The 19,503-nt window shown below is 42.0% G+C and overlaps 1 protein-coding gene across 4 annotated transcripts in view; it reads right to left on the bottom strand.

Annotated features, from left to right (window-relative positions):
- Positions 1 to 765: 765 nt before the first annotated feature.
- Positions 766 to 19,503, bottom strand: part of LOC116693389 (NEDD4-like E3 ubiquitin-protein ligase WWP2) — a 51,607-nt gene continuing 32,869 nt past the window's right edge. For 2 of the 4 annotated variants that reach the window (XM_032522326.1, XM_032522327.1), the window contains exons 11-24: positions 19,072 to 19,126; positions 17,191 to 17,272; positions 15,744 to 15,872; positions 14,054 to 14,132; positions 12,608 to 12,679; positions 12,095 to 12,183; positions 8,831 to 8,990; positions 6,225 to 6,358; positions 5,627 to 5,767; positions 4,836 to 4,956; positions 3,542 to 3,646; positions 2,991 to 3,087; positions 2,472 to 2,544; positions 766 to 1,641 (exon numbers count right to left, since the gene is read on the bottom strand). In XM_032522326.1, coding sequence (XP_032378217.1) covers positions 1,542 to 1,641; positions 2,472 to 2,544; positions 2,991 to 3,087; positions 3,542 to 3,646; positions 4,836 to 4,956; positions 5,627 to 5,767; positions 6,225 to 6,358; positions 8,831 to 8,990; positions 12,095 to 12,183; positions 12,608 to 12,679; positions 14,054 to 14,132; positions 15,744 to 15,872; positions 17,191 to 17,272; positions 19,072 to 19,126 — 1,437 coding nt within the window. In that variant the 3' untranslated portion in view covers positions 766 to 1,541. Of the gene's footprint in view, positions 1,642 to 2,471; positions 2,545 to 2,990; positions 3,088 to 3,541; positions 3,647 to 4,835; positions 4,957 to 5,626; positions 5,768 to 6,224; positions 6,359 to 8,830; positions 8,991 to 12,094; positions 12,184 to 12,607; positions 12,680 to 14,053; positions 14,133 to 15,743; positions 15,873 to 17,190; positions 17,273 to 19,071; positions 19,127 to 19,418 lie in introns of all 4 variants that reach the window. The other 2 variants (XM_032522329.1, XM_032522328.1) reach the window with 2 other exon arrangements.

Consider the following 19,503-nt stretch of genomic DNA (forward strand, 5'->3'; position numbering starts at 1 on the left):
ACGTACAAACAAAGCACATAAAAACGCTGAGTGTATTGATACTTTATATAATAAAATACAATATTTAAATACAAAATATTGGTGTAAGAAAACACATAAAGAAAGAGGTTACAGGGGTACTTGTGCAGTTGCCAGGGAGTTGGGTTGGGAACCGGAGGGTCGCGGGTTCAAGTCCCCGTGTGGACCGTCATACGGAACATGGGCTGGTAGCTGGAGACGTGCCAGTTCACCTCCTGGGCACTGCCAGCTGCTCTTGAGCAAGGAACCGTACCTGTAACTGTAATTCAAGGATCCCAGTAGTGGCACTAGCAAAGAACAGTTAGTTTTTTTTAAAGCAGAGGAGCCAAATGGAACCGTTCCTTTCCATCTTTCAGAAATGTTATTGAACCTCGAACCAGGAGTCCTGGTAAACTACAGCTCTATTCCCAGAGGTACCTACTGGAATTAAAGGCCCTTACAAAATATTTTCTCAACCAGCGTCTTATAAGGGATGGTTGTACAAGAACGCACCATTTTATGCCAAATTTGGACTAGTTGTGTTTACTATACATGAGAGATTTATGTATCTTTATCTGTGCTCTTCTCTCCGGTTATTCCTCCACCGCCAAAACATGAACGCTTGGTTTGCTGTCGTGGAGGATGAACGTCGTAGTTTACATGACAGGAGTGTTGCAATCTGATGTCTTACTCTGGTTTATAGAATATAAACCCTGTATATATCACATTACATCAAACTGTCTCTTCATAAAAAAGCATGAACACAGCTCAAGACTGAAATCTCATTTATTTTAGATATGTACAGAAGAAAAATGCTGGATTTCACAAGTAACAGAAAAATAAAAAATAAAATCACATCTCATCTCTCTAGCCTCTGTTACAGAGGTGCACTAGTTCATGATTACAGTTCTCTGTCTCTCGTATACAGACACACACACACATGCGCTCATACACTGCCTCTCTTTCTCACACTCCCCAGCTCTCTCTCTCTCTCTCTCATCACTTTTAAAATGTTAAAAAAAAAAGTATTTCTCTCTGGTAGATATGTTATACTGCATTTGTGAGTCGCTGCTGACATTAAAACTATCCTGTTGTCTGTTTTTGGTGCGTTTCTAAGCCGTGAGTAGAGGTGTATGTGCGGGGGGGGGCTCTAGTCAAATATAATTCTCTGTATGTGCCATCCTGCCAAGCCCACAAAACTCTGACTGGTACACACACACACACACACACACACACACACACACACACACACACACACACACACACACACACACACACACACACACACACACACACACACACACACACACACACACACACACACACACACACACACACACACACACACACACACAGTTCTGCTGCCTCTCTACATCCAAGCTCCACCTTAATTCAGTCCACAACTATGGCGTGAGGGCTATAGATGACTGACAATTTCTCAGCTCTGTGATTAAACAAATGCAAAATATTAATATTCATAACAAAAAAACTATCCCATTGAATTAACTGTTGTCTTCTAGCGGCCTTGTGTCCCATTTCCTGCGTCACTCCTGTCCAAATCCCTCCGTCTCCTCGATGGCGAACAGGAGTTTCTCTCGGAGCTGCTCCAGGCTCCTGTAGGGGGGCAGGTCCAGACGATTGAAGCTGCGAGGAAGAGACAGACAGGTCGCTATGAGTCAGGCGTCACAGGTCCCATACCACACAACATTACCGGCAGTTTACACTGGAATTCATTTTGCATTCCACACAGAGCTAGACAACAATTACACATATAGTACAAACATGAAGACACATCAACAGCCATGGTAAATATACGTGGTTGATGACATGCTCGGATCCAGATCTGACTCGGCTTTTAGCACCTGCTTTAGCAGCAGGATAGACTGGTGGAAAAGAGTTCTAGAGCCTGCTGTGTTCCAGTGCTGGTTAAATTCATCACGTGTCAAACTCAAGGCCTGAGGGCCAAATTCGGCCCCTTGCAAATTTTGATCTGGCCCACCTACTTTTTGCCAATTTTTCAACGGTTTTTGCTGCTTTTTCCGACGTTAACATTTTTGGTGATTTTTTATGTTGGCTAAGGAATTTTTCTTCTGACTTTTTGGGACTTTATCTCCACCAAACTGTAAGTGAGAAGACTTTATAAGACATAAAATAACATGGTCAATGATATTTGACTTTTCTCTTAAATCAAAGCAGAACAATAAACTCTACATCTGGCCCTTGACGTGAGTCTCATTTTCCCTCAGTGAAGTTGGGGTGGACACACACACAGGATTCCCAGGAAAGCAATGCAGAATGCAGTCTAGTACAAAATGATCGGAATTTAAAAGATGCACATAGGTGAGCTTTCAATCCCATCTCACAGCCTTCATCTGGTCTTCAAAACGTCAGTCAGAAAAGCTAAAAGTAGATCTTGGGGTTTAGATTATTGTAAACGCAATGTTTACCATGTTGACAGAGCCGGCAGAGCTTACCATGTGTGGCTTCTTGGAAGCCAAGTCTCCTTCCCCACCTTGTCTATGCAGAACTTCTGGGGACCGTTACTTCCTGCATGGTGGGAAGAAGTTATTTCATCAAATGTAAGCTTGATTATTTTACAGATAAGTTACATACATGTTATAAGAACAACCGTAAAATATCAAATAAAAGCAGAGATTTAAATAATGGATAGCAATAAAACAGAGTGGTAAATTTATCTGCAGACCCAAAACAGCTTTTTCTTCTTTTTCAAAATGAGAAATTAATAATAATTTATGAGCTCAAACCTCATAAATTATTACAGGTTGTATTGGAAATAACAAAGGGTAGCAGGTTTGACATTTTTCTTGCTTTTTAAAACAGAAAAAAAACACCAAATGTCAAAGATTGATCAGTCACTTAGACACAGAACATGGGGACATAGGGTCCAGGTTGTAAACGACGTAGTTACCCTTTAATAGTCATGGATGTGGCGTTTGTGAGTCTGTGTTCGTGTGTGAATCAGTGTTGTGTACCTATGAGCTCAGCAAAGCCTCCCACAGGCAGCCGACAGGTTCCTGTCACAAACTGAAGCAGACGGATTCTCTTCTCGTTGTCCATCTCTTTCACCACCTGCAGGAACACAATGCTATCGTTCATTAGACACACATCAGACTGTATAAGTGAAGCCAAAAACATCTGGGTCGCTCCCTGGGGGCTGGCTGCAGTATATAAGCCCCGCCCCCTCCATGTTAGCGGATAGGACATGTACACATCAAAACAGTTATCCCAAAGATGGTTTCCGTCATTTTAGGTACTTCAGGCTGACATTTGTTCAAATGTTCAATTTCTGATAAGTTTGGTTTTTAGTAGTTATTTGATGCTATAAAAACAAGCGTGTATCCTGATTTACTACTACTGTGCAGATTCTGGCTCCAAAATTACAAGATGGCAGCGCCAGTATCTATTATATATCAGATATTTTGGCTTCACTTTTGACCAGTGGGAGGAAGTGGAGATGCGCCGTCCATCTTTATATACAGTCTATTGGTTGCCTCGTGCTCAGTGAACCACAGCGGGTCCGTACCTGCCAGAACCAGTGGATCTGCTTGCTGTTCTTGGTGTAATGTCTATAGATGGTGTTCTTCTGCCAGTCAGCCAAGTCGATCTCCTGCATCCCACACAGCATCAACTGCAACAAACAGAATCATATTTGAAGTCCAGTTGTGTGTCCTTCATTCTTTGTGTTTATTTGACTCAGTGGGCTGAAGACAACATGACACAGGACAGTGGTAACAGTGATTTCCCATCTCTATTCTAGTTTAATTCCCGGTTTCTGCTGGGACAGACCTCGGCTGCAGCAGGAAAAACAAACAACCTTCTGTTTGCTATGTTTCAATTCATTACACCTTTATCTTTTTTGTATGCTATATAAAATATAAGTAAAGTTCTACTGCTATCTTTTATCCCATACAAGAAGAGATTTCCTCATCTGGATGTACCAGAACGCCACGTTTAGAGTTTAGATGATGACCAATTTATCCAGTAAAATAATAAGACAGCTTCTGAACACTGAACACAGCAAATGACATTTTTGCCAACATAAAGTCTAAAACTATCACTGCAAAAACAACTAAAAATGTGATTCTGGTGGGAAATGCGGGACAGGATACCTAGGATTCAGGCAGAGAGGACAGACTTGTCTTGGAGAGCGACAGCAACGATGCAGCTCTTATTTGTTTTTGGTATTTCTGCATATGCATGACGTTGCTAGTGGTCCCATTGTTCTGTGTATATGATACTGTCGTGGGATTTGCGGTCGTGATGAGACTTTTTAACCCTCTCAGGTCTAAGCGACACGATTAGTTCAAAGGTCGCGAAGCCAACTTAAACATTCGCAAGTTCATTTTTGGATTCATAATCATTTATTTATGTTACAAAGACACTGTAAATCCATAATGGATTAAAAAAAAGAGCTTCTGGATTGCCGACCACTGTCAGAGGACCTCGTTGAAACAGCAAATTTCTCTGTTTCTACAAAATTAAAAAAGTAAGTCTCTACACTGTATTGTGATATTAAACAAGACATAATACGCATTTGTCCTGTCAACTTAGTACGGTTAAATAGACTTTTTATCGCAAGTTTATAAAAATAAAAAAAGATGTTAAAAACAACAAAAATATTTTTAATGGATTCTAAAGCCATTTATTACTTCTTCTTTTAAAATTGTTTCAAATACCCTCCCTCCAGCCCCTCCCGCCACTCCCGCTCCTCCAGCCCCTCCTGTCCCTCCAGCCCCTCCAGCCCCTCCTGTCCCTCCAGCCCCTCCTGTCCCTCCAGCCCCTCCAGCCCCTCCTGCTCCCCTCCGGCCCCTCCTCACCTCCAGCTCCTTCTCGTCAAAGTAGCGAAGCCACTCCAGAGGAACCACCTCGTTGAAGCCGTCCAGGAAGGCTTTGGTCTGCTCCTCCACCCCCCGGGTGAACCTCCAGTCCGTCAGCAGGCTGCAGGAAGGAAGAGGGCTTGTTTTAACGGTCGGTTCTACAGATGGTCTCACACCATTTTGTCCTTTCCTGATACTGATTCCAATACCTTAAAGCTTAAGTGTGTAACTTTTTTATATTAACATGTGTTACATAGAGGCCATTGGTGGCGGTGCATGGTCACAGAAGGCTTGTGTCATGTGGACGCGCCGACCGTGTTGTTGTCATTACTTAGAATTCCTCATGGGGGTGACAGAAAGTATGCACTATAGCTTTTACTTAATACTGAGTACCAACCCGATACTGGTGTGTCATATATTTGACTATGTTTTAACAGCTGTGTACTACTATCAGTGTTTGGTCAATATCTCTGTGAAACATGAACAAACGCAAACAATAAAAGCCATAGAACTATCTTTAATTATCCAGTTTGACAGCGAAAGATTACGGAAAAAGAACAGAAATAAAGTACTTTAGAGTAGATTATCTTCTGGTCTCAGTTACGTGGTATCAGATCGGTGCATAAACTGCAGTACTCACGAATAGCCACATCAGCATTTTAGGCAGTATCGGAGGCTTTTTACTGGTATCAGTTTCTGAACATCGAGATGGTTCTCCACCGCTGACATCACTTAGGTCAGACATAACTTAGGCTGTTTGTAGTGGCTATTAGTGATAATAGTTAACGTGCCTGATGTACTCTTCCTTGTTCTCCTCGTTGACTAGCTCGTTCTCCCCGTCATCTTTCAGCTGGTGAGTGGAAACCTTCCCGAGGATCTCCATGTCCTGTGCAAAATACAGCTCCACGCCACACTCCTCCAGGTTGTTCTCTCTGGACGGACACACAAAGAAAACAAATTCATTTAAGGTAGCAGTCTATGCCCCACTTCTTGCAAGAAGTGGCATTCTTCGAAATTGGAAATCACCAGCTATTCTGCCTTTTAGACACTGGATTAGCCTTAGTAGCAATATATAATTCATTTGAGGAGGGGATAGCTCGTGATGAATCGGGATATTGAATCGTTGACAGGATAATCATAATCAAACTAAATCCTGAGACCAGCAAAGATTCACACTGCTAGTAAAAAGTAAGAAGGTTTTCCTTATTTTTTTCTTCATGTAATTGACTGATTTCATAATGAACTACACACCCAGGATGTAATTTTCCCAGGTCTATCTAAAAAATTAAAAAAGCAGAAGAAATGAGGCGTTCTTACCTGCTCTTTCTGGTCTCATGAGCAGAAGTGAACCAAAACCCACAAAGAGGTGACCCATACTGCGTTACTTACTTCACCCACATGATGGAGTTATAAAACTCTGGGTCTATGGACTCCAGGTCTTTGAGCGTGGGTTTCTTGTCCAGCATTCGCTTGTAGAACGGGAGCGTGAAGCCGGTGTCGATGAACTTTCCATGGTACAAAGCCTGCGGAGAGGATTTGATCCATTAGAAACCACAATAAGGAAGGTCTCCTGGTCTTCACTGCTCAAATCCAGAAAGAAACACATTAAACACATTAAAACTCAAAGTTAGATCCCTAAACCTGATATTTTGGCAGCTAGGAGTCCCTGAACCTAACAAAGTAGATGAAGTAGGGGGAGTATTTTCCCCTGTAGTCTTATTGCAAAGCCATTGATGACATGTGGTTGTAATTTGTTCTCGACAAATTATAAATAATTTCACGTCAGTGATTGTAATGGTGATTTACTGGGACCTGTTTGGTGCCCATTTAAGTATTAAAAAAACCTCTAGAGGAAACATGAATGGGGCTTTTATTTCTGGAATCATCAGCCTGATGCAATTACGTAGACTGGGTGAGCCCCGCCCACTCCGCCCTGCAGCTCGGTCTGGAAACCTGCACGTTTAATTCTCCTGCTTCAGTTTACAATTTTTGGGAACCAATCACAACCTGGCTCATCTCCCTGGTGCACTATTGGCGGGTTTTACACAATGACTATTTTGTTTACTTTCAACATAGCGGCCACCGAACGCCACCGAAGCACAGCCGGGTGCAGCAACACGTTGATGCTGCTGTCGCTTCTACGTCACCCGGATCGCTGGTCTGATTGGTTGACGGACTCTCCAACTACGTACAGTCATTTGAACTATGGCTGTTGGCCCCTCCTCATACAGAGCAGACTCCCCGGACCAACGCTCAGTCTCAGATCTACTGAGCTCGGCTTGGTCTGCTGATAGCCTGACTAGTAATCACGCCCACTAACACTCCACAACTGCTTATATACATGACAACACTAATTCTTTTAAGTCACAAAAGCTGTATTTGATTGGTCTTGACAGTTTTGCTGCTGCCATGTGTACATTTGACTTTAAAATTACATTCTAGCGATTTATCATGTACCTTTTATGCTGATTTTCACAGTGAGAACTACAAAGAGTCACTTAGATTAAATGGGAACACAACCTATATTAAGAATTCCATAATGTTATTTCCATGGCCGAGGGAAGTTTAATCCATATTTGTGAACATGATGTGCTCTCTCTCACAGCCAGAAACCAGAAGTAAGTCTAAAACGTGTAATGTCATCAAGTAAAAAGACTGGGGCTGCTCCTAAAGACAATGACATCACAAACTTGAGTTTTAGCACTATAGTTTTTGGATTTGGAAGAGAACTGTTCATGTATACAAATATTTTTGGACTGAACACTTGTTTTGAAACTTTTGTAGTTTCCCTTTAAGGTACAGAGACAAAACACTAAGCTGTCTGAAGCCCATGTGTGCACTTAACACAAATACATTTAACTGCTTTAAACCTAGTCATAATCTTAGTTTGGTGTATGTGTGTGTGAGTGTGTGTGTGTGTGTGTGTGTGTGTGTGTGTGTGTGTGTGGTGTGTGGTTGTGTGTTCACAGACATAGACTCAGACTCTGCCAGATGGAGCTGTTAATGTTAAAAACCACAGAGGGCTCAGAGCTATGATGAGCCGAACACACAGACAACCCACTGACTGACTCAGTCTGCTCTGTCCTACTGTTTCCTGACTGACCATGTGTCTGTCCACACAGCCGAGAGAGAGACACACTACACACACACACACACACACCACACACACACACACACACACACACACACACACGACAGACAGACAGACAGACAGACAGACAGACAGACAGACAGACAGACAGACAGACAGACAGACAGACAGACACCACAGACACACACACACAGACACACACACACAGACACGGAGATCTAGCGGCTGACGAGAGGGTGTCAGTGGAAAGACGGAAAGTAAAAAAGCAGGCAGTAAAAGGGGGTTTGCTAGTTGAGACTTGGTAGAGAAGCATCTTTATAAGGGAAGTCAGCAAAGTGCATTTTAGGACTAAATATAGGCAGCTGCTGGCGGGTGTGGGCTGGGTGCGGCAGTGAGGTCATGGTGTGGGTGAGGGGTGGGGTGGCAGACGGAAGGAGGGGTGGGGAGCCGGTTTTGGGACCTACAGCTTTCTGGAGTTGATCCCAGAGAGGGATACATTATAGTACATAGTGTACATCATGTACATACACTGTAGATACTGAAAAGGTGGATAACTATTGAAATGTACACATACAGTGACACTGTCTAAAGTGACGTGTCCTCTTGACTTAATGTTTAGATAAAGACATTGGTTCCTGAGTTGTGTAGGCAGCTCTGATACAATGAACCCCAACGAAAATCAAACAAGTTGTGGAATTTTTTACAAATGACTTTTCAATGTCAGCAAAACTGGGTTTGAGGCAGCATTCTCTGTTACAAAAACACAACCAATAACTAGACTGGCAACAGGGTGAAAGTAAAAACTGAAAAAACACAGATGTAGTTCATTTTTAAAGACGTTGAACTTCCTTGAAAGCCAATCCCAAGTATGAGTTTAATAAAACTATTCCAAAGTGAAGCTCACCATGGCGATGAAGCGTCCGATGAAGCGGAAGTACGTGAGGTGATCGGGGTTGATGGAGGAGGCCGGGTTGATCTGCAGACAGTAGTTGTTCTTTCCGGCATATTCAAACAAACAGTACATTGGGTTCAGCACCTCGTGGGACAGCAGGAAGAACCACTCCCTGCAGAGCAAGAGGACATTAGACATTAACGCAGGAGAGAAACATATGATGAAACTTTCTTTTTTTTTTTATACAGTATGTAGGATTTTTCTAAAAAAAAAAAAAAAGCTATGCACAGACTAATGCGAAAGTAATCCGTCAATCATCACTGATGACTCAGTAGAAGTGTATGGGACTGTCTGTAGCTGCATAGACTCGGCCTGTAGTTTTTCTTTCTCCTTATTTGTTGTGTGCGGGACGTTTATGGGTGTCAGCAAATAGCCTTTGTGCCCCACGTGGGAGTGTAACCCCCCAGCCAATAACACTGTGTAGGGTGTACTAACACACAAGGCCCCCAATGACCTCTGCTGTGTGCTGTCGATCAGTGTGTCGGTTTAAGCGACACACAAACAGAGACACAGATGGGATGAAGCTTTGCATGCACGCACAATGCTCGACCATTTTCCTGTTAAGAAACATAAGGGCATAATGTTGGATGATTCTGTAATTTAACATCAGAACTATCAATATTCATCAAAGACTGGTACAACAGAGGAAGTGGAGGAGCAACAAGAACAGATAAAAAATATGTGACATGGACCACATCGGGATGATGAAGAAAAAAAGACCTCTTATAACATAGATAGACAAATAAAACAATAATCACAGTACATTTAATCCAAAAACAGAACATGTTTAACGAGCGCAGTTGATAGAAAAAACAAAAAATAAATAAATAACAAAGCTCACAATGTAACAGTAAGTCAGAGACATGACGCATTGTATGTCTGAAGATTGTACTAAATCAATTAAAGCCTAAGTGAAGAACTATCCAGTTATCCTTCTATTAGTCCCAGGTTGGCTTGACATAGTGTAAAGAATACAATTCAAACAGGAAGACTAGAAGATATGGGGAAGACTTTGTTTAATTAGATCACAAGGTGGTCCCAGTTGAGCAGTGTTAACACTCAGGAAAAACAGAGTACAACCCAATTGCTTAGTTTGATTTCATTTACTACTATTAATAAAGCCAGTTTTGATGTTACTTTAAATTAAAGTGTAAATCCTCAAATTAAATTCAGACTAAATCCTAAAGTCTACAGTTTCTCATTAAATGAATATTTTAGATCCATAACACCCATACTGCCGGGAAAAATGATACACTGTCGTTTTTACACTTTGGTTTTTGTTCCGATTTAACAAACTGGATATAACATGTTAATTAGTGAGCTTTAGCAGACCTGATGGGTGGATTTTGACGCTTTGGGCCAGAACAGAGAGTGGTAATAACTTTACATCTAACTCTCAGAAAAAGATGGGAATAAGCAAAATGTAGAATTATTGTGATCTTGTGCAGACCAGCAGTCAAAAATAAGAATTTTATCAACCTACTCTGGATGGCGATATAAATTACATTATACAGTCAGGGTCCAAAATTAGCACCATCATGGTATACAGCACATCAACACATTTCCACACATCTTACAATCAAAATGTGACACAAAAATTACATGGAAGACAAAAAAGCATAATATGAGGGATAAATACAACAGGACAGATCAAATAGACACAAAGAGACTGTGGAAGGATGCATATTAGAGAGAATGAGGCCCACAAGAACCACCACCAGCTGCAGCAGAACCAGAACCTAGCGCTCCCAAGGCCCCTGCCCTTCCCCCTGGGGTTTATGGGAGGGGATATGGACTGACGGACGGACGCAGACACCTCACAACATCCCGTCCGTGGTTCTACCCTGTGGTAGAACAGCATGATGTCACCTACCATAGGGTAAAACCACTGCCGTGACACCGGAGACAGAGACACAATGCAAAACCAAACAGGAGAAAATGAGGACACCGCCAACAGAAAAATAAACAACATATACAAAGAGGAAGACCTGGAACACAGCAGACACAGGGGGACAGGATGGATACATGTGATGGGTGGACGGAGGGAGGGGGTAAGGAAAGGAGGACAGAGATGTTGCAAGAGGGTAGGAGGTGGTGTCTGGTTTGCTGGCCACCAGAGAGAATTTCATCGTCACACACACAAATCTCTCCTGTACCGATCTACCCTCGGAGAAAAAAACAAGTTATGTAACAGTAAGGATTTACAGAGAATGTAAAGTTTTGAAAGTAGAGATTGTTCAATACTATTTTTTGCGTTCCGATTCCTGAACTTGCGTACCGATCCGGTACCAGAGTGTCATATATTTTATTTTTATATTTTAGTTTACCAGCTGTGTACTGTGTACACCCATATCCCTGTATGGATGTGATATGATTACTATCTTTGTTGTACGACTTGGCTCAGGTAACACCTTTAGTGAAACATGAACAAATACAAACAATGAACGCTGCGTTACTTTCTTTTATTATCCAATAATTAAGAAATAACGGAAAAAGAACATAAATAAACCACTTTGAAGTCAATTTTCTTTGGGTCTAGATTACATGGCTCCGGGTTGGTGCATAAACTCAGGTACTTGCCGCTACCAATACCAGCATTTTAAGCGGCATCGAAGGCAGTTGTGTTACTGGTATCAGTATCAAACATCTCTATTTAAAAGCCAGAGAGAGGGGACGGTATCATTCCCACTAAAAGAAGTGCTTTTGGTCAGTTAGCGTTCTCTGTAACAGCATCTTAAAGACTGGAATATGTCGCCAATGCAGTTAAGAGAAGTAAATACTGATCGTTCTTTTACTGGTCAACTGAAGAACTGGCTTATTGATAATCAGAAATGTGCATATTAGACTGCTGACTGCCTGCTGACTTCTGCTTCCCGCCGGCAGAGTTGTTGAGTAATGCTGGTCTGCGTATGTTGCTTTTACATTCTGACTGTATTAAGTCATTTGATTGTATTTTATTTTTTTAGGTTGCCATTTTAAAAACTGGCAGGGGACAACAGATCGAAAAAAAATAAAAAAAATAAGTTAAGCCCACTTCAGAAGCTGGCTCCAGTGGAGGAGGAAGCTGTGCAGAGCTTCAAGAAGTAGCAGGAAAAGGAAAAACATCCCATCATGACATAAAAATCCCATGGGTTAAGTTACCTGTAGTAGCACAAACAAAATGAGAGAATGTGAGGAAGAAGAAGACGGGTGCGCTTGTTTTGTTGTTGCTCTCACCTGGCGATGCCGCCGTAGTCCAGCCCCTCCTCTCCTCTCATTATGATGTAGAGTCTGCGGCGAAGGTCGTATGGCTTCACATTCATGATCTGATTACAAAACATAACATATTATTCATAAACGTACGAAGATTTTTCACAAGTAACATTTGAGATAGATAGAAAATGTTCCTGACTGCAAAGTACATTTTTAAATTTTATCATTCTTTTATTGTGTGAACTCTGAAATTAATATTGTGTATATTCTTCCTATATGTTGTAACTGTAACTGTGTCATGAAATGTATACATATATGTAAGCCTGATTTGCAGATATTTAAGTCAAAAACATCTATGGAACATTTTGGAGCAACTTTGGAATTACATACAGATAAAAAATGGAAATGTGCCTGGTCAAAAATTATAATGAAAGCAATCACACGTTTTTGTCTAATCATCAGTAGTTTTTCTACCATATAATTACTAAACAGTATGCATATGTGCTTTTTTAAAGTGTAGATTGATTGGTCTCTGACCTGCTGAAACGAGTCCTCAAACAGTGTCTGTCTGGAGACCGAGATCTTTACATGGCTGGGCAAGGCATTGGACTAGACAGAGACAAATCATGGTTACAAAATACCTCCATATGTGGAAAAATAAACTGTTAACCCTTGCGTTGTCTTCCCATTGATCATTAACTTGTTGCTCCGTGTCAAAATTGAAAATGAACCTTTTTTTTGCATGGCTTTTTCACGATGCTTTTGATGCTTGTTTGTTTTTTATTCATGACCAATTAACCTAGTTTATATGACATTATAACTAAATTTTGATTAAAGAAAGCAATCAGAGGATGCTGAGTGGATCACAGACCGGTTTATGTCAAAGTTCAGTCAGGATGCCTTTTTTCAAATGCTATAAAATTGAATAAAACACCCCAAAATTCAATGGAAAGGAATCATTCATTTTGACTGCAAAGAACGTTTTGAGTCAGTAAGACCGTCTCAGGGTTTCCCCCGTTACAAGACGTAGGTGCAGCACCTAAGTCCACAAGATGTCAAATCAATGTGAGCATCAAAACTAACATGACACTGAGATACTCAGAAAGACTCAGATCTTCTGATTGTCCCCAGTGGACTTCTCTAACAAGGTTCATCTTAAATCTTTTTGATTGTTATTTAAATGATCCGCTCTAGCTTTTCCTATGTTTTAGACACAGATACAAGATGTCAAACTGCATATTTATTTCAACTTGAAAAGCGTCACATTTTCCTGAGGAAAGACGCTTTGTGTATGGCACTCAGAGCATTGAAGAATTGCATTTCTACTGAATAAATAGAGACGGTCAACAGTGTGTGCTGCAGATTACCAGCGAGGACACTGTCTCTGTAATGAGACACTGCTGTAATTCTTTCTTAAATGTACTGTGAACATGTAAAATTCCATTCACTTCCACTTTATCAACAAGGAGGGAAAAATCTTAGATAGATATAACAACATCTGGACAAATGCACACACAACTATCTGCATGACTAGATACCACAACAGGTAAGTGTATGTATATATATATATTTATATACATATAGAGAGAGAGAGTGTCTGGTTCAAGTCCCTGGATGGACCAAAGTATGTGTGGACGCATGTGGATTGGTAGCTGGCGAGATGCCAGTTCACCTCCCAGGCACTGCCAAGGTGTCCTTGAGTAAAGCACTGAACCCCCCTGAACTGCTTGGGGTGCCTGTCCAGCAGTCGCAGCCCCCTCACTCTGACATCTCTCTATTTGTTCTTGTATAGGACCTGAGTGTGTATTTCAGGCAAGTGTGTAATGCGCTCTAACAAGAGTGAAACAATTGTAATTTCCCCCCCAATGGTAATCAACAAATTATTAATATTATTTATTATTATTACATGCCAACCTACAGATAAAGGTGTGAGGTGTGTGGACAGGGAGAGTTGTGTCTTGGTTCCTGACAGTTAACACTTACGTGGCACAGGAACCGGAACTGGTGGTACTTCCACCTGAAGCTACGGTCGTAAGCACCAGGTGAGCCGCCCTGCCGTGACCTACACACACACACACACACACACACACACACACACACACACAGAGAGAGAGAGAGAGAACAGAGTAACTTAGTCAACTTTTCAAGTTTTTTTTTTTTTTTTTAAGATTATTTTTGGGGCATTTTAGGCCTTTAATTGATAGAACAGTTGAAGTCATGAAAGGGGAGAGAGAGGGGGAGTGACATGCAGCAAAGGGCCGCAGGCTGGATTTGAACCCGGGCCGGCTGCGTCGAGGAGTAAACCTCTATACATGGGCACCCGCTCTACCAACTGAGCTATCTGGGTGCCCAACTTTTCAAGTTTTAGGCAAATGGAGAATCCTGATTTCATAATTCTAGGGGTAATCCTCTAAAACAAACAAAATGACTGCCTTTTATGCTTTCAGCTCTCTACTCGTCATTGCTGATCAACCGAGACAGTCTCCTATAAGAAGCACTCATGTTCCATGTTGCAGGCCAGAGACTCAAGGTAAATATTAAATTCACACCAGCCATTCTGTTCTAAATAACGACTTGGTGTGTCTGAGTCTCAAAGACAGAGGTGAGTCTGGGCGTGCAGCTGTGTTAGCATAAGCTCCACCAACCCACTGCACACACATGCTGGATATGTGCCTCGTCAGCGCCGCAGAGGCTGAGACGCAGACAGAAAGAAAAAGAGAGTTAGAAAGATAATGAGAGGATTGGAGGAAAGAGAGAAAAGAGAAGAACAAGAAGAAGAAGAAGGCCTCTAATGCGTTGGGTTTGTGCTTGCCGAGCTGGGCACATCTCGGTTTGGGATTAGGAAATGGAGACCGCAGCGGCAGAGCGCTGGCCACGGACACACACTCTTGCAGGATCCAGTGTAAAAAAAAGAAGAAGTGAAGACTGTTTCAGAAGCCCTCTGTAACCACGGGCCTAAAAATACGTTCAAATATCAGCATGAAAATCAGCTTGCAGATGCACACGCACACAGCAAAAGCTAATACACACTTGTATGCCAAACATAAACACAGAAAGGCACACACACCAACACACACACACCAACACATATGCCAGCACAGTCTGCAGTGGATCTGTTGTAGCACATCTGCACATTCTCCTGACTTTTGCGGTGAGATTTGAGACTGCTTCAAGGCAAGGCAAACATCCACAGGCTGAGGGGAAGAGGGGTGTGTGTGTGTGTGTGTGTGTGTGTGTGTGTGTGTGTGTGTGTGTGTGTGTGTGTTAGCATGAACACGTTGCTGTGATAAAATATTACATATATCTGTGAGGCTTAAGTTGATTCAGTCTGGCCCAAATAAATATTTGAAAATAGAAATGGAAATGGATCAAAACATGGGTTCAAAAAAAAATGCAGATTAGTGTAAAAAGATGATGTGGTTTAGATTAAGATTCAGCTGTGGCCTTTTTTAATGATCTTTTAAGGTTTTCACAAAAAGAAGGGATTGTTGAAATTGATATTTGCAATGCAATTATGTCAGACCTAGGCAAAAATCACTGTGCAATAATTACAAAAAAGAGGTTGACTTTGTTTTTTTGGCTGAGCTCATCTTCTCAGAATGGGCCTGTGACATACTTAGATTTAATTTTTTTTAAAGCAGGTTTGGGAGGAAGGGGCTGAGAGAATATTTACCCTGACTCAAACCCGGGTCGGGGGTCTTTAAAGGTGGTGGTGCGCGAGTTGTGGTCCACAAAATATCGGACTCCCTCGGCGGTGTACTTCATCTCCCAGCCCGGGGGCAGGGGGTGCTCCTTGATCATCCTGCAACAGGGAGAGGGCAGTGAGCACGGTCCCAGCTGGAGGGGCCCCGTACTGGGGATGAAACTAACACACCTCCCCTCGCCAACCTGTGGATCTAAAGCCCTGGACGCTGAAACAAAACCCTGCGCTGGTACAAAACTTCATTGCCACGCTCAAGTGGAGTTTACCTCCTCTGAAGATCTGTAAAGACAGGTTTGACTTATTCTGACTGCTTCCAACGACTGGAGAATAAAATCTAGAGAGCATTAAATACTTTTTTTAATGTAGCCCAGAATTTCTCGTTCCACCCGAGCCGCAGTTTGTGCCTCTCATGTAGTACATTTTCATCACAGCGCTAACAGCAAAATAAATACCTTTAACATCTTGGAAAAACCCAGAAGCTCATTTAACAACACTTCCCACTGTTGTGGAGGTATTTTGAACCCGTTTCCCATTTCTATCGAGGTAACCAGTACTGCAAATGACATACTGCATGTGTTCATTCTGTGGGGTGTTCAGGTGTTATTTTCCTAAACATAAACATCAATATATTAAACTAGACTTGACAACAGAACGGTTACATTTTGGTTCACGCTGTTCAAATTAGGCAAGGACATAAGCAAGTAGAGAAATCTCTTTTTTTCCCCCATTTGGAAAGATTCTAGAAATACCTTCAGAACAGCAATACGTGTGGTATGACAACCTTCTGGGTTTGTCAAAGGTCGCTACGCTTAGCTCTGTGACCTGACTGTAATGTTAGCAGATGAGAGGCACATACTAAGCTAGAAACCACAGCTCTTACTCGCTCGTATGATGCCCTGTACGATTAAAAGCCCCAACACAGAAAAGGACTGAAGGTTAAAATCTGCAATGTGTGAATTTATTTTATCCCGCCAGGAAAGTAAGAGGTTCAGTTAGAATGAGTGAGATGAGAGGAAAACAACTCAGCTCAGGAATTGTTTAAATGTCAAAGAAATTGAGGGTGATGTCAAAAAAATGATCAAATAAACAGTAGATAGATCATAGGATATCAGCCTAAAGCCCAAATAAGGAAATTCATTTTCCTTTACCGACGCTGTTTTTTAGCTCTGTACAGTCAATTTGTAAAATTTATTCTTTGAGGTTCCTGTTCCTTTGTCAAATTCCTTTGAAATCTTTGAATTCCATAATATTCCAGGACAGCCCTGATCAGTGAGGACTCATACTAAACTCTGTATAATAATTACATCTTCCTCAGTACGAGCAAACACCCAAAGCGACATACCATCTAACAAGCAGGCAAACACATGCACACACACCAACACACACATAGGAGGACTCTTTGAGTTTACAGTCTCACCCTTGGGTCCGAGGATCATCCCACTGGGTTGTTCGTGTGTTGTGGTTGACAAAGTAAATTCTGCCATTGTCCTGACGCTTCTCTGTGGACACAAACAGAACACAACGGCTGAAAAAAAACAAGTTTAAATGGGATTTATGAAAGTGGGAGGAGAAACTCCCCACTAAATAGACAGAGATCACAGAGATCAGAGGGACCACCTGAGCATCTCTGACAGCAACAACTGGGCTCACTCACAAAAAATATCTCACTGCCATGAGAGAAAACCAGCGAGTATGTGTGATATTTCACTAAGGCTTGATTCGAATACCTCACCGGGGTAAACCTAAAAGTATGTGTGTGTGTGTGTGTGTGTGTGTGTGCGAGTGTATAGCATTAAGGTTACGGTGGGGGTGTTGGAAAGTCAAAGTGACCACATTGTTGGGAGAAAATATTAAACATGCAGTCAAGGACTGATTTAAAAAAAAAAGATAAAAAATAGTTGGAAGCAACTTAAAAACAGAATAACATTGAGAGTGTGTGTGTGTGTGTGTGTGTGTGTGTGTGTGTGTGTGTGTGTGTGTGTGTGTGTGTGTGTGTGTGTGTGTGTGTGTGTGTGTACAGGTCTCATGAGAGAGTAGCTGGTGCCCCATCCTCCACCCTCCATCGCTCTGACATCTTTTTCTCATTAACAGGAGTGTGTGGAGGGCCTAGAAACAGTAGTGCTCACATTGCAACTCTTACTAGCGTTCTCCTCGACTCTCTCCACTCCCACTTTACTATCCAGTTTGAACCCCCTCAAACCCCCGTTCTAGTTTCTTTGATTCACCACTGTACCTTGTGCTTCTCCTCCATCATCCCCCCCTTTTCTCCCATCTTTCTCTTTTTGAATCGGAGCCTTAAGAAAAAAAGAAAGAAAGAAAGAAAGAAAGAAAAAAAAACGAGGGAAGCGACCGCAGATGAAAAAGAGCGCGCCAGAGAAGCAAATCTGAGCCAGTGATATAATTGAGGTTTGCGTCTTGAGGTACCGCAACATGTTGAAAAGGCATCATGGGCAGGGAGTGAGGGTTTTCAGAGTGAACATGGCCGTGTGATGAAGTCTGGGAAATGTTGGTGTGAGCTTCCAGTGGCATTCCTTCATGAATGAATGTGTGTGACATAATTCTGCGTAGATCTGATTACAATACTCATTTGGGAAAACGTTGGAAAATGAAGAGTCCCATCAATAATGCAGCCTCTGTAATTTGTGGACTTAGGAGCAAAGGGAGTGCGTACAGTGATGAATTGGTATAACATGAGTATTAAAAAAAAGGAAACCAAGAAACATTTTATCCAGGTTTTCAACCACGGAATGAATATGAAAATCAGGAGTCGGGACATAAATCAATCAATTAACACCTGATCGGCTCACTGGGGACAACAAGGTAGACATTCAAGCTAATAATAAAAAACACAGAAACCAGCATTGGTTCTGATGTTGAATAAAGGCCAGAAAAGAGAAAAATTCTGCCGTGCTGCGAACATTTTGCAACATTTCACCCCCACCTCAATCCCTCATAGCTGTCTGCAGAAATAAAAAGCACCCTTTGAAAAACTAAATCAAAGGCCCACTGTTCAGATCTTGACAAATTGCATTGCTTCTCTGTTGACTACTGGCAAGAGAGGTCAAAAATACCTGCACAAAACTGGCGAGGATTTCAGGTTTTGATTGAACACAGCTCAGACTTAAGAATCCGATCCTGACTGAACGGATTGACCCTTCCAGCAGGTACAGAGGACTATCAGACCGACCAAAATCAGACAGAGGCCAAACTTCAAGACGCTTTACAGCACTTCAGCACCCCTCACTGAGAGTAACTTTGTCTGCAGTGTATGTACAAGGAGTGTGATAGGCAAACTTACCCCATCCAGGAGGCAGCCCTCCCAGAGGATCATTTTCCACCGGAGCACCGGACGGCTGAGGGAGAAACAGAGAGAGACAAAACAAATCCGGTTAGGACACCTTTCTGTCTCGGTCCTCTCTTTTTCCACCATTCTGCATGGCTTTTTTCTGCTTTTACTCAGTGTTTGTCCTTGTTGTATGTCACAGTGTGAAATACTTCTGTCCACTCAAGGTTTTCACCACTGGATGAGGATAAGGAGGAAAAGGTGGAAAAAAACAACCCAAAAATACAGAAAGAAGGGAAAACCAACGGGAGTTCAGAAGAGTACGAAAAAATAAGACATAAAAAAACGCCAGTTAAACTCACTCAGTAAAGCTGTTCCAAAATATCTCAGGAAACCAGGGATGATACCTGTGAGTAAGTCAGGCTGTGTGTGTGTGTGTGTGTGTGT

The sequence above is a fragment of the Etheostoma spectabile genome, chromosome 8 (assembly GCF_008692095.1).
Source record: "Etheostoma spectabile isolate EspeVRDwgs_2016 chromosome 8, UIUC_Espe_1.0, whole genome shotgun sequence".
NCBI classification, from domain to species: Eukaryota; Metazoa; Chordata; class Actinopteri; order Perciformes; family Percidae; genus Etheostoma; species Etheostoma spectabile.